Source organism: Falco rusticolus, chromosome 4 (assembly GCF_015220075.1).
Source record: "Falco rusticolus isolate bFalRus1 chromosome 4, bFalRus1.pri, whole genome shotgun sequence".
Lineage (NCBI taxonomy): Eukaryota > Metazoa > Chordata > Aves > Falconiformes > Falconidae > Falco > Falco rusticolus.
In genome coordinates this window covers 6,812,376-6,825,297 of record NC_051190.1, presented here as the reverse complement: position 1 = coordinate 6,825,297, position 12,922 = coordinate 6,812,376, and the positions used below count along the sequence as shown (strand labels likewise).

The following is a 12,922-nucleotide window of genomic DNA, read 5'->3' as shown; positions in this document are numbered from 1 at the left end:
AGCTTAAGGGAAGAGGGAAGGAGAGGGGCAAGGGTCAGGCTGAGAAAGGGATGTTGGTATGTTAACAAGCAGGGAGGAAGATACAGGCTTCCTGTAGCTCCAGGCGGCTCCCCCAAGCCTGCCTTCAGAAGTGGCGTTTTCATCTCGCTGCCCTTCATGCTGCCCTTCAGCAGGACAGCTTCCCAAATATGGGCTCGCTGACTTTCTGACCAAAATAGCAGCTGCGTGACAAAATGCAGCACAGAGGAACGTAACCTTAATCCAGGCATCATTGTGTAGCAAGAGACAGGAATTTTGTAAGCGTCCACAGCAGCTTGGTGTCAGGTTTGTTGTCCGCTCCCTGCGTGCATGGTGGTCCCACAGGACACTGGCCCCAGATATCAGTTGATCACCTATTGCATTTTCTAAGCCCATGACAGCTCAGTCTGTGACTTTCCTTGTTGAGGTTGCCCCAGCCAAGAAGGGAAGGCTGCAAAGGGGAGTCTGCTGATGTGGCCTTGTGGTGGCTCCTCATCCTCTTTCACTTGCCTTGTGTAGTCATTTAAGTTCTGTTGGTCAAGCTGAAGATCCTTTTTGGGAGGATTACACATACAGAGCCCAGGAGACTGAACTGGCAGCTGTGGCCCGCTTGAAATTATTCCCGTTATACAGACCTCTGTCATCTTTGACATTTAAGAACTCCAAAACTCTTATGATAAGTCCTCGGTATCCTGCAGGAGGCCAATGAGCTTGAGAGCATCTCTCTGCTCACCTACTGCTGTATATCAGGTTCTGCATGTCGTGCTTGCTGCTGCTGGACGTCATACTTGCTGCAGATTAGTTCTCCCCTTTGCAGTTGAGGACTCCAGTATCAAGTTCTTGTTTGGCTCCTTTTTTCCCTCTGATTTAAAGAAAAAAAAAGAGCAAAGGGTGTGTAACCAAACACTGAATCAGCTCATTTAGCAAAGGTGAGCTGTCACGCAAAAGCCAAGAGCACAGAACTGGGGAGCAGAAATCAAAGCAGTACGAATTGCTCTGATGGGGCAGAGTATTCACCGGGGGCATCGATGTTCACAGTGAAAATGAAAAGTAGGGCTGGATACGTGTTGCTCTGTCCCCCTTTACCGCCTTTCAGTAGCGTGCCTAAGAAAAAAGCAGTGAAGAGAACTTGAGTTCGGCTTTGCCCAAGTTTTAAGGCTGTCACAGGTGTTTCTACAGACCAGGGCCTTTGGTGCAGTGAAGTGTTTGCCTGAAGTACCTTGGCTCGTGGTATGACTGTAGGCGAGATGCAAAGTTTTATTAGGGAGATGTGTACAAAGTTTCTCAGATCTTCCTGCAGTCACTTAGTTCACACAGCAGGGTTTTACTGGGGGCTGAAGAGAGCCCTCAAACGTGCTGGGAAATCTGCAAACCACGGCAGAAATTAAATCTACTGCCAGTGAAAGCAAGCAGATCAGTTGGCCTGAGAACTGTGGCTGTGTCTGGTGGCCTGGGCTGCTGTCACCTGCCAGCACAGCTCCTGGCTCAGCTGGGGGGTTAGAGCACACAGGTCTAGGGACTGTTTTAAAGAGCGGTAAATGGCTCTTTGCCTGATTTAAAAGAAAATTGTTCCAATTACTTTGGGTTTTTTTTCACTCCCAGTTAGTGCATGTGGACATGTCATGTTCTTAAAGGCTTCAGACACCAAAAGTTCACTACATATGCAGGGAAAACTGCAAATTTATTTGGAGTTGAAGAGATACATGGACTCCCGGGTGGTTTTCATTCACCATTAGCACATCTCCAGGCACAGTGGAGGCTTCAGCCAGGCTGATGCTGGTTGGTTACTGATTTTTCAGCCATCTAACCCACTCGCCAGCATGTCATGCCACGTTGCATTCTCAGTGCAGTTGTTCCCATGTTTTAGCCAACAGTGAAATCCACCCGCAGCGCTCGACCCTGTGGCATTTGCTGCCTTACTCTGGGAGGACAGTCAGTGTGTTAAGGCAAATTGGTCTCGCAGCCGTTTTTCTGACTTGGTGCAGAGCATGCTGATCTGCTGGCACCTCTGCTCTGAGGACTGAAAAAGCCCAAGCAGCACCAGTGTGTCTGCTCTTCTAGGGCCAAGCTTCAGCTGCTACAAGATCTTTGTCCTCTCTCTCCAGCCTCTGCTGTCCCTCTTTTACTCTCAGAAAAGAGTGGGCAGGCAGCGAGGTCGTGGCTTGCTGTTGCACCAAGGGGAGAGAGGCAAGGCTGCTTCTTGCAGCCATCCTTTTCCCTGGGGTCACAGCAGAGTCCAAGCCTCGTGACTGAAGGGAGGGAGTTAACCTTGTTCAGTGGGCCACAGCCTATGAGTAAGCAGTGGAGAGTATCTTGGAGATGTCTGTGTTGATGCTGTCGGTGGTGGCTGCCGAGATGTGATGTGAGAGTGCGGGTGTGGGGTGGCTGTGGGGAGAGCCGGCATCACCTTGGCTCGTGGCTGAAGTCTGGGTATTTGCAACTCTGTGGAGATTTCCAGGCCTGGCGTAGTAAAACGTTTCAGCTGTGTCCTCAGAAGCAGGTCTCAGTGGGACATGGCTTCTGCTGCTACGCTGGGAAGGTGGAAAATGATAGGTTTTGATCTCCAGGCTAAGGATTCATTGGAAATGGAAGATGGTAACACTCAGGAGCGCTTCCTGTCACAGGGTCGTTTGATCCAACACATTTCTGTGTCGCTTGTGGTGCACCTGTAGTTCTCCTGGCTCAGCAGGAGCTATGGCATTGAGGGCTTGGGACCCTCGGGGAGACCCCTCTGAGCAGGTCTGCCAGATGTTTGCAAAATTTCTGGGTTTTAAAGAAAATCAGCTGCTCTAGCTGACAGGGGTTTGTTTCCTTAGTTTCTCTGATGTTACAAGCCCTGGTTGAGCAAAACGTTCAGTGCTCGTTGTTCCGAGGAAAGACACAGCTGTGTCCTTCCAACCAGCCAACAACCCCTCTCACGCCTGTTTTCACCTCAAGCTCATTTGGTTTGAATTACAATATTTTGCTATTGCTGCAAATGAGGGTGTGTATCACATCAAATACAGCTGCTCGAGGTATTGTTCCTGCAAAGAGGGGAGTAAAAAAAGCTGGGTTTGGGAGGAGAGGCAGAAGGGTGCTGCAGCACGTGCTGCCGTGGCGGTGTGCTTGCCCAGGGTTGAGGGCATCACTGGGGCTTGCACCGACACCATCTCAAGCCTTGCCCTGCCAATGTTTGTTTTGCTTGGGTAAATGTTTGATTTTAGCAACATGACTGCGATGCACAAGCTGTGCTGGGGCTGTAATTCAATGGGAGGAGGCAGCTGTGTGCAGGGAGAGCTGCTAATGCCACAGGAATGCCACACTTCCTTGGGACGAGAAAAGATGGCACCTGGGGCCCTTGGTGACAGCACGGCTTGTCCTCCTCAGCCCTGCTGTCACGCTCTGTCTGGGGGCCAAGACCCAAAGCGGCGTTGTACCTTGCTAAGGGCCCGTGTGGCCCAAACAAACGTGGCTTCTGAGGGAAAATCGGGCGTTTCTGGTATTGCAGCGAGGCTCCCGCCCAGGGCTGCTGGAGGACCATGAGGTGCCATGGGGCTGCCACCTGCCACCAGGCTGGGTGAGATGGGAGGGAGGCACCCAGTCCGGCTTAGGAATGGCTTTTTATTCATGCTCCCAGAGGGAAGTGAGCTGGTCTTCAGGGTGGCAATCTGGATGGCGGGGAGGAGGAAGGGCTGTCCCTTTGGGACAGCTGGGGCAAAGAGCAGGGAGGAGAGGGACTGTCCCTCACCTGTGGATTCCAGTGATGGTATAAGTGGTTGTTAATTCACATTTTATTGCTAAAATGCTGCCAATGCTCCAGTTAAACCAGCAGGCACCAGTGCTGGCTCCTTAGCCTGCCCACCATAGCAGGGGTGAGGAGATGCTGCATGGCAGCTCCCCGCTGAGCACCCTTGGCACCACTGGCCGGGCTTTGCTGCTGGGCTGGCAGTGAAATACCTTCTGGGGGGCTTAAAGCTCCAGGTGTGGCGTCACCTCACCAGGCGCCGCTTGTGAGCACTCGATGCAGCCCCGTCAGTTGTGAGTACGCGACCAGGGTGAAGGTCTCACTGAACCTCCAAGGAACGACCATCTGAGGCACTCGGTGTTAACGTGTTTTATTTTCCCAGTGGCCACCCTTCTCAGCGCTCAGTCTTCATGCCGGTAGCCAGGGGACTTAGCCAAGGAGATGAGGTGCAGAGCCGGCAGGGTTTAGAAGATTGGGGCTGTCAATCTGGCCTCAGATTTATTCAACTCCTTTCATAAACTCCAGGAACTCTGCCAAGGGGAAGACATTGGAAGCAAGGGGAGTGAGGTGGGACTGAAGTGCCCTTGCAACTGCCAAGTGTGCTCTTGGCAGCTTTCTCCAGCCCTGTCTCCGTTTCCATCCCCCTGATGCATGAGAGGCGGAGGGGGGATGGCTACGGCCCCTCTGACTGTGGCGAGGACTCCTCGTGACTCCCGACAGAAACGTCAAAGGAGCCCAGCACCACCCTCGGCCTCTACCAAAATGCCAGAGGTGAGAGCCCAGGGAGGGACACAGCCACCAGCTCGGCTCAGAAATGGTCAGGGGGTCATTTCAGCAGCATCACGTTCGAAGATACAGCCCTTCAGAGATGGTGCTTGCGTTTAGGGGACGGGAGGGAATGGGCAGGTCTCTGGTGAAAAGCAGCGTTGCCTCAGTGCAGGCTGGCTTTCGCAGCATGGGGCCAGGTAAGGCAGCCCCAGGTGCTTGCTGCCATCTCACGAGCATAAGAACCCCCCCTCCCTGTGCAAACACCAGCTGCAGCCAGGCGTATTGCCCAGCACTGCCTGCATGAGCTCAGGCCTGTCCAAGAAGGTAGCCAGGACCATGGGAGCTGCCCAGGCAACACTCAAGGGCTCGCGACCAAACTGCATGCCAGGGGTCCTACCGTCATAGTCAATCCTGCCGTCGTTGTTTTTATCCCCATCTTTCATCAGTTCTTCTATGTCATCCTCGGTGATGGTCTCTCCCGTTGCCTGCAGCATGATCTTCAGCTCCTCGAGGTCGATGTAGCCGTCAGCATTTCTGTGCGAGGACAGAAGATCTCAGGAGCGGAGCGACACGCCAGGCAGGGGGAGCGGGAGCGGTTGCATGGCTCCCACCACCCTGCCACGCTGCAGTCGCGGCTCTTACTTATCAAACATCCTGAAGAGATCTGAGAGTTCCTCTTCAGTTTTTCCTTTGCTGTCGTCTTTCATACACCGGACCATCATAACAAGGAACTCATCAAAGTCTACAGTGCCACTGCCTGCAGGCAGAGTGAACATCGTCAGCTGGCACTACAGTGGGTAGATGGGCAATGCCAAGCCAGAGACCACACTTCCCTTTAGTAACCAAGGACCAAAGCTCAGGAGAGCAGCCCTGCAGCGAGAGGCAGCTTTCAGGACACCGGAGTAAGTGACCGAGGCCCTGCACTGATTTTATCACTGAATTTTTACCTTCTGCGGTCATTCTGCCAAGGCAAAATGAACAAACAGTCCTACTGGAAGTGCTGATCAATGGAAATTCCTGCTATGGAGATACCTGTCCATCTCATCTAGGTCTTAATAAGAGAAGTTCCACAAGGCAGGTATTCATGCAGTGTGGTTTTGCACCAGCAGTACAGTACTGTTGTTTTCAATGGCACCGCTGTTGTCCCTTTTTGCCTAATACTTAACTGGTTTTTTATTTTCCAGTTAGTGTGGTGTTTCTGCCCAACTTGCACACAGTGGATTTTATTATGTGTGATTGCTGGCAAACTGATTTAATCAGTATTGACATTTGTGCATTTGTGTGTGTGTGTGTGTATGCGCTTGAGTAGTGAAAGACTTGCCTGATGATAGAATCCTGTAATTGTGGCATTTTCGAAATGGCAGTTGCTACATTCAGCCTACACTTTGTTTTTACATGGATCTGTGCAATTTCAGGGTACCCCCCACCACCAGTTCAAGCAATCTGATCAATACAGGAGTAATATTCTTTTCTAGTTTCTTTTTGTCTGGAAATTTCCTAAAGGAACCACACTGAAGTTTGGTGGGTCTTTAGTGTCCTTCAAAATCACAGTGCTGCAGGCTGCTCCCCACTGGCTGTGACTGTCCCCAGCATGGATCCTACCAGTGCTGCACAGATGCTGAGTGCTGCAGATCCACACCATGCCCACCATGCCTGCAGGTCTGGGGATGGTGCTTGGGAGAGTGGAAGGAACCCAGATCTCTCACCATCCTCATCCACCTCGTCTATCATCTCCTGTAGCTCCTCAGGGGTGGGGTTCTGCCCCAGCATCCGCATCACCTTCCCCAGCTCCTTGGTGCTGATGCAACCGTCCTCTGCCCCCAGCACGAAGATGTCAAACGCAGCCTTGAACTCTAAGGAGAGAGGGGAGAGGAGATGGGGGGGGGGCGGCTTGCTCTGCACCTTGCCCCTGCAGGCAGGTGGCCCTAGGGCAGGGGTCTCATCCCAGGCACAGCTCCCCTGGCCATGCACCCCCAGCACTGCCCGGGCATGGCACGGTGGGGATACCCGGGCACACGCACAGAAACTGCCTGGCTTGAAATACTAGTGGATCAAAATCCTTGTGGTCATGCCCTGCTTTGGCCAGGCTGGCCAAAGAATTTTCCGGGGTGTAACGGCTGAGGCAGGCTGGGCTGCTGGCTGGGGATCTGGTCTTTAGGCTGTGGTGTCAGGTTAAAGGTGCACCTACCATTTTTTTGCTCTTCTGTCAGCTGTTCAACCTGCAAGGAAAACACAGAGACCAAGTCATCTTTCTTCATCAGCGTCAGTAATTGTTAAAGGGACACGTTACTTGTTCAACAGTTTTTGCAAATGTCAGCCAAGCCTCGCAACAGTCGCCTTCATGGACTACAGGGTGTATGACCAGGGTGGTTTTGACACCACAACTTTTTGTGGTGTTAAGAGATTCTTCCCCTTAAAAAAAATTATTCCCAACTTCTTTGAAGTGAGCATTATTTCTCTAGGGCGGCAGCGTCTGATACCCAGGAGAAGCAGCCTTTGCACAAGGAGGGGAGACCAAGTGGGAAAAGCATCTGCCTCCGCCCTCCATTGGTGGAGCGTTTTTGTTGCCGGCAGGCTTTGCGGCAGGACGGCTGTGCTGCTGAGGGCTGCTCCCACCTGGGCTGGGCCAGGTCAGAGGTGGGATGTGCTGGGGAGGGGGAGGCGGACAAGACCACCCCTAGTACTTGTTTTTCAGCCCTAGAATCAGGAAACGCCTTGCACTGCACAGAACATTTAGAGCAGTCTACTGCTGCCCGAGTCGGTGTTTATTACCAAGGTTTCTGCCTCCGAAGGGAGCTGCTGGTCCCTTCAACCTGTTCGGGGCACCTCCCTGAAGAACAAGCCTGTGGAGCCATCAGGTATTAGCTGAAATGGGCTGGCGGATTGTTCCCGTATCCTACCCTAATTCATTCCCCACAGATGATCAGTGGGAGCTTCTTAGTAGTTAGCATGAATTAATTAATCAATGAGGAGAGCAAAGAGGAATCCATCAGCTCTGTCATGCCTCTAAGTGCATTTCTCTCTTTGGCTTCGTTCTTGCATGCAGGTACTGCTGCTGTGAAATTGCTGACCCCACCACCGTGCCCAGCTGCCCCTGTGGTAGCATCCGTGAAAACATTGACTCTTCCTTCCCACGCTGGTCAGCAGCCTCTCTGGAGTCAGCCACGTATGACCCCCTGCCGGACCCACTAACATCTCCTTACTGTTGTCCCCTGCAAGCAGTCCCCAGCACCCATTCCCCCCTGTGTTTTGGTTGGGGCAGAACCCTGCAGCCCAGGGTGGTGGCACCTGTCTTTGAGGGAAGGTAGGTGCTTTTGACCCAAAAAGCAACAGTTTTGCAAAAGCTGGCTGGAAATCCTTCCCATTTGCAGCAGGAGGCTCCCCTCTGCTCTGCCCTGTGAGGTTGTACCTGGAGTGCCGTGTCCAGTTCTGGGCTCCTCAGTTCAGGAGAGACTGGGAACTGCTGGAGAGGGGCCAGCACAGGGCTATGGAGATGGTGAGGGGACCGGGGCATCTCCCTTAGGAGGAAAGGCTGAGAGGGCTGGGGCTGTTCAGCCTGCAGGAGAGAAGGCTGAGAGGGGACCTTATCAATGCCTACAGATATCTCCAGGACGAGTGTCAGGAGGACGGGGCCAGGCTCTTTTCAGTCTGCCCAGCAGAAGGACAAGGGGCAACGGGCACAAGCTGCAACACAAGGAGTTCCTTCTGAACACGATGGAAGAACTTCTTTACTTTGAGGATGTCACAGACCGGCACAGGCTGCCCAGGGAGGCTGCGGGGTCTCCTCTTCTGGAGACATTCAAACCCTGCCTGGCCGTGACCCTGAGCGGCCGGCTCCTGGGGGAGCTGCTTTAGCAGGGCCTTGGGCTGGATGGTCTCCAGAGGTCCCTGCCAGCCCGGACCAGTCTGTGATTCCACGATTCTGTGAAAGTGCTCTTTCATAGTGGGACAAAGCCTGTGGGAAGTGGGTAGAGAGCCTTGGCCCGCTCCCCGCACACCAGGAGGTGAAGCCTTCCAAGGCAGGGAGCACTAAGGCCGGCAGCAGGACTGCCGTGGCAGGAGGACACCCAAGCCCCTGCAGCCCTGGTGCTGCTGAGGGCAGGCTGGCCGCTGGTAGCCCTTCGGGGCTGTCATTTGGGCAGAGAGCCACAAGGCTCCCTCGGCAGAGGGCCACGGCCACTGTCTAGCCGCTGGGGTAACATGACCCTCTTGGCGCATTCACTATTTATAAGCTTGGGCGAGAGAGGTGCTGGAGATAAAGATGAGCTCCCTGATTGTTCCCAGGCTTTGGTATTTATCCTTGCAGCCCTTTATCTGGACACTTGTCCCTGGCACTGTTCTCAGCGGTGCTTAACAGAACCTAAAAATGTTCCCAAAATAGCACACCCTTATCTAGGCATGAATGGGCAAGATGAAAATCCATTGGGTTCCCTGGCTGCATGTAGGGAATTTGGCATAAATATAGTATTAATATGTGCCATCAGCATACAGCAAATTAATAAAATACTCACTTTTGAAACTTCCTTGACTACTGAATGGATAGATGTGCAGCTATGCTGTATGCAAATCAAATGTATTTGCAACTATAGAGTGAGGCTTGTCTTACAGAGGTGTCTGTTGAGGTGTTTATCGTGCCCTCTGGACTCGGGTGCTGTTTGTGGCTTTATTCCTCTTTTCCCTCCATGTCATTGCAGGGACAGGTTTCTCCGGCTGCGGTGTGAGAAGCCAAGCACAAAGCTCACAGCACTGCGCCAGCTGCCGTGATACCAGATCTGCTGTATTTTGCTTTTATCAGCTCCTCTCTTCATCCCATGTTTCCATCTGAAGTCAGACAGGGGAAGCTGAAGTTCTTGAATATTTTTTTTTCCAAGTAAATGTTTTCTTACAGTTAAAATCTTGGGGTGTAGATCCACAAAAAAGCTTTGTCCCAGCTGGTGCCTGGCTTGGACTTGCTTTGCCTCTGTAACGGAGCTGGTGGTTTAGGGCCAGGACTCAAGCTCCACATTTACCAGCGTGCCCCCACCTTCCAACCAGCAACAACATCCTTATGGGACATCGGATCTGTTGTGTGGCCCAGTTCCCTGGGCAAGGACTCTGCATTTGGGGTAAGTTTTTGGTAGTTTTGGGTTGTTATCTATCGCTGCAGTTCCTTTTTCTCGGCTAAATTCCTCCATGTTCTAGCTCTGCTAAAGCTCACAGGCTGCAGTTAGAGATGACCTTCACCTGTGGATTTTTGCCCATTTCTGGGGCAGAGGTTTGGAGGGAGGCTGGAGCTTGTGGGTGGGGAACCCTTTTTGTGGGGGGCTCTCCACGCATGCTGCGGCCGCACTGCCCCAGCTGACGGACGGACCCTTTGGGCTGTGGGCATCCCTGGCTTGCAGAGAACTTCAGCCTTGCTCCCTGATTAAGGGCATGAGGTGCCCAAACAGTAAGGGGAGGGCCTGTGCCTTGAGTCACAGAGAACATTTTTGATTAAAAAGCTTAATTAGAGAAGCCTTGATTTTCCTTGATTTTCCAGGTCACATTTTCCTCCCATTTGGAGGTGTTGGTTGGGGGACTCAGCATTTCATTGTACAGCCTTTCCTGAGCCTTCACGCTACTGGGACTGCTAGGGGATTTCCATTTCACAAGCGTCAAGGCTGACCAAAGGACAGAAGAGGTGTGAGCATTCTTTTTTCCTCTTCAATTACATATCAAGCACTACCTTTCTTCCCACTAAAAACCTTGGAATTAAAATAAGACTTGTATGATGTATATTTTGTGCCCCTGGTTAATATATAGTTGATCAGGTTTGATTTTAACAAAAATTAATCATCAAAAAGCTCTTATTTTAATTCCAGTTATGGAAAGGACAGCAGCGATCCACACAATCCAAAATCTATTTTCATCCTTATTCCACATGCATATCACTGTCAGTCTGCATTACAAAATAATGCAGTGTTCTTATTACAGACCAAATAGTTCGGGTTTACACAGTGAGTGCAGTGTGCAGCTGTGTAAGTTAAAATAGCTGTTAGGATGCTCTGCGTTCCCTGAGAGCATAGCTGACATTCTGGATTTCTGCACAGCAGATAACAGGAGCAGGAAAGCAGAGGAGGATGTTTCAAAATAACTCACAAAAGCCAATGATTTTTTTAAAAATCTCCCAGGAAAATATTCAGTTAAGGGGGGAAACGGTGGCAATGGCAGAATTATGAAGCACCAGAAAGAAGAGGCTGAGGTTTAACTCATAGAAATAATGTTCATTTCATGGGAAACACTGCTCGGCTTTGCCTGGGCTAAAACCAGCAGCCACCTCTTGCACTTTCACACTTCTGTTGAGATTTATAACTTCACTTAAAGGCCATCTCCCTGCCTTACAGTGGAGAACCAAGGGAGTCATTGCAAATAATTTAGCAGCACAGTTGAGAGTTTCACGCTTACAAGAAGAGTGTGAAACCTTCGGAGCCGTCAGTGGGAAAGGTCTGTGAAAGGATGATGATGATGACTAAAAGTTGCCACTCGGTAATTATTTATTTGCTTTTCTCCATTGAATTAACTCCATCACAGCTTTGGGAAATCTACTATAAAACCTTTCAACACCCCCACTCCACCCCCAAAAAAAACCAACGTCGCCCCAAAGGGAGGCACTTACCGCTGCCTTATAAATGTCATCCATGGCTGGAGAGGGTGGGTGAGGGGCCGGGGGATGTCAGGGTCACGCTCTGCTGGCGCTGCCCCCCGAGCCTGGCTGATATAGGGGGCCGCCCGCCCCAGGGGATGTGACCAGCCCACCAACAGCCCCACACGCGTTCCCCTGTCCCACCCCCATCCCCGCAGGAATGCCTGGCCTGCGTGCCTTGGGATGGGGACACTGCCGAGCCCCAGGCTGGCATGTCCGGGGCCAGCCCCAGCTACCGCGGGGCAGCTGGAGGTTTCCTCGTGACCTTGATGTGGGAACGAGCGAGCCCTTGCAGCTGGGTTTTGGCAGGACCCTTGCTGATATATCACAGTATTTGGCTGTCCTGACTGGACATGTGCCACCATGTCACCTCCACCTCCCATGTGTTGTGTCCCCCCCGCCACCCCCGCCCCCCCCCCGGGGAAGCTGCATTACAAAGATTATACTGTGCCTAATTAACTTGGGTAATACGGGAAAGGCATGCCTCCCAAAATATCCCTGTCCAGCAACAAGTGTCCCCTGGAAGCAGTGGGAACAGGGGGTGTTGGGGCCGCCCTGTCCCCTCTGCCTGCTGTCCCCAAACCCACGAGGGACACGCGGCAGGGGCTGATGCCCTCGGAGGAGCCGATGCTGTTTGCGTGTGGGTGCTGAGGACCAGGGGATGCAGCCTGGATGCTGCAGCAAGGAGAAGCTTGGAGGCAGCTGGAGCTTTGCCTCTGCTTTCTGCATTTAGCTGGGGCTGCAAAATGAGGGGCATGGCTGCTAACCATGCTGGATCTCAGAAATAATTCCCAGTCCTTTAGGAAGCCAGGACTTGCTTCATCCAACCAGCGAGCCGATCTGTACCCACTGCAAATGGGGAAAATCTACACTCCCGGATTTATCCCACCACGGTGGAGAGCAAAACACACCAAAGGCCTCCAAGTGATGACCAGCATTTTCTCATTGCAGGGAAAAGCGTTTTAATCGACAGCAACCAAAGCAAAACATCTTTTTCTGGTGATTCAGGACTCCCTCTTGTGTCCAAAGGAACTACAGATGGCTCCAGTGTCCAGGGTGATGAAGTCTCGCCTCCAACTAGCTCATATTGGCATTAGTTAACACAACTGAAAATACTATGCGTGCAGCTGTTAGGTTTCATCTCTTCTAAAAAGCCCTTCTCCCTTTAGTAGTAATCACATTGCATGACAAAACCGGCTGTCCCTCCGTAACGCCTAGTCCAAGTGGCGTTAACCAGTGACCGGGTGATGTCAGCACTGTGAGGATGCAGGTGAGTGCAGAGCTGTGTCCCCACACCACATCCTCCCAGGTTCTGCAGTGCCGGAAGATTAACTTGCTGCTGAGCCTGTTAGGAGCTGCGGTCCTGTGGGTGCCCGCTGGCCGTGATGTACCCAGGTTTCTGGGCTCTGCCTCTTCTCAGCATGGGGATGGCAGATGTAATAAAAAGGAAAATAGTTGCATTTAGGGAATTAATTTTTGAGTCATGTTAGTCTTCAGAATTGGAACATATTTTGGTTGCCTTGAACATAGAAAAGGCAGCAAAAGCTGCAAAGGGAAGTATTGTTTTGTTAAAGACTGAAGCCTGTCCTTAGGTGAGGGCACAGGTTGCGACGAGGGACCTGCTGTCCCCCACCACCAAACCATCACCCAAACCCTCCTGGGCACCCCCAGGGAGACTTCCCCAATGGAGTGCTGCCCCGAGGCAAAGCCCAGCCTGAGCTGCTTTCCCCCCCTTGGGATTGATTCCCTGC

At 52.1% G+C, this 12,922-nt stretch overlaps 1 protein-coding gene across 1 annotated transcript; it reads right to left on the bottom strand.

The window, feature by feature from the left end:
• Nucleotides 1–4,095: 4,095 nt before the first annotated feature.
• Nucleotides 4,096–11,228, bottom strand: TNNC1 (troponin C1, slow skeletal and cardiac type). The gene is made up of 6 exons (XM_037385450.1): nt 11,145–11,228; nt 6,699–6,729; nt 6,217–6,363; nt 5,153–5,267; nt 4,908–5,044; nt 4,096–4,272 (listed from the first exon to the last, which is right to left on the bottom strand). The coding sequence occupies exons 1-6, from the start codon at nt 11,166–11,168 to the stop codon at nt 4,241–4,243; spliced, it is 486 nt and encodes a 161-aa protein (XP_037241347.1). The 5' UTR covers nt 11,169–11,228; the 3' UTR covers nt 4,096–4,240.
• Between the last annotated feature and the right edge of the window lie 1,694 nt (nt 11,229–12,922).

What these genes read in the sequence shown, in the direction of transcription:
- TNNC1 (XM_037385450.1), bottom strand. Translation starts at nt 11,168, where the DNA reads ATGGATGACATTTATAAGGCAGCG. An exon ending in GACAGAAGAGCAAAAAAATG is followed by an intron (nt 6,364 to 6,698) that starts GTAGGTGCACCT and finishes CTCTCTCCTTAG; the next exon opens with AGTTCAAGGCTGCGTTTGAC. An exon ending in CTCTTCAGGATGTTTGATAA is followed by an intron (nt 5,045 to 5,152) that starts GTAAGAGCCGCG and finishes GTCCTCGCACAG; the next exon opens with AAATGCTGACGGCTACATCG.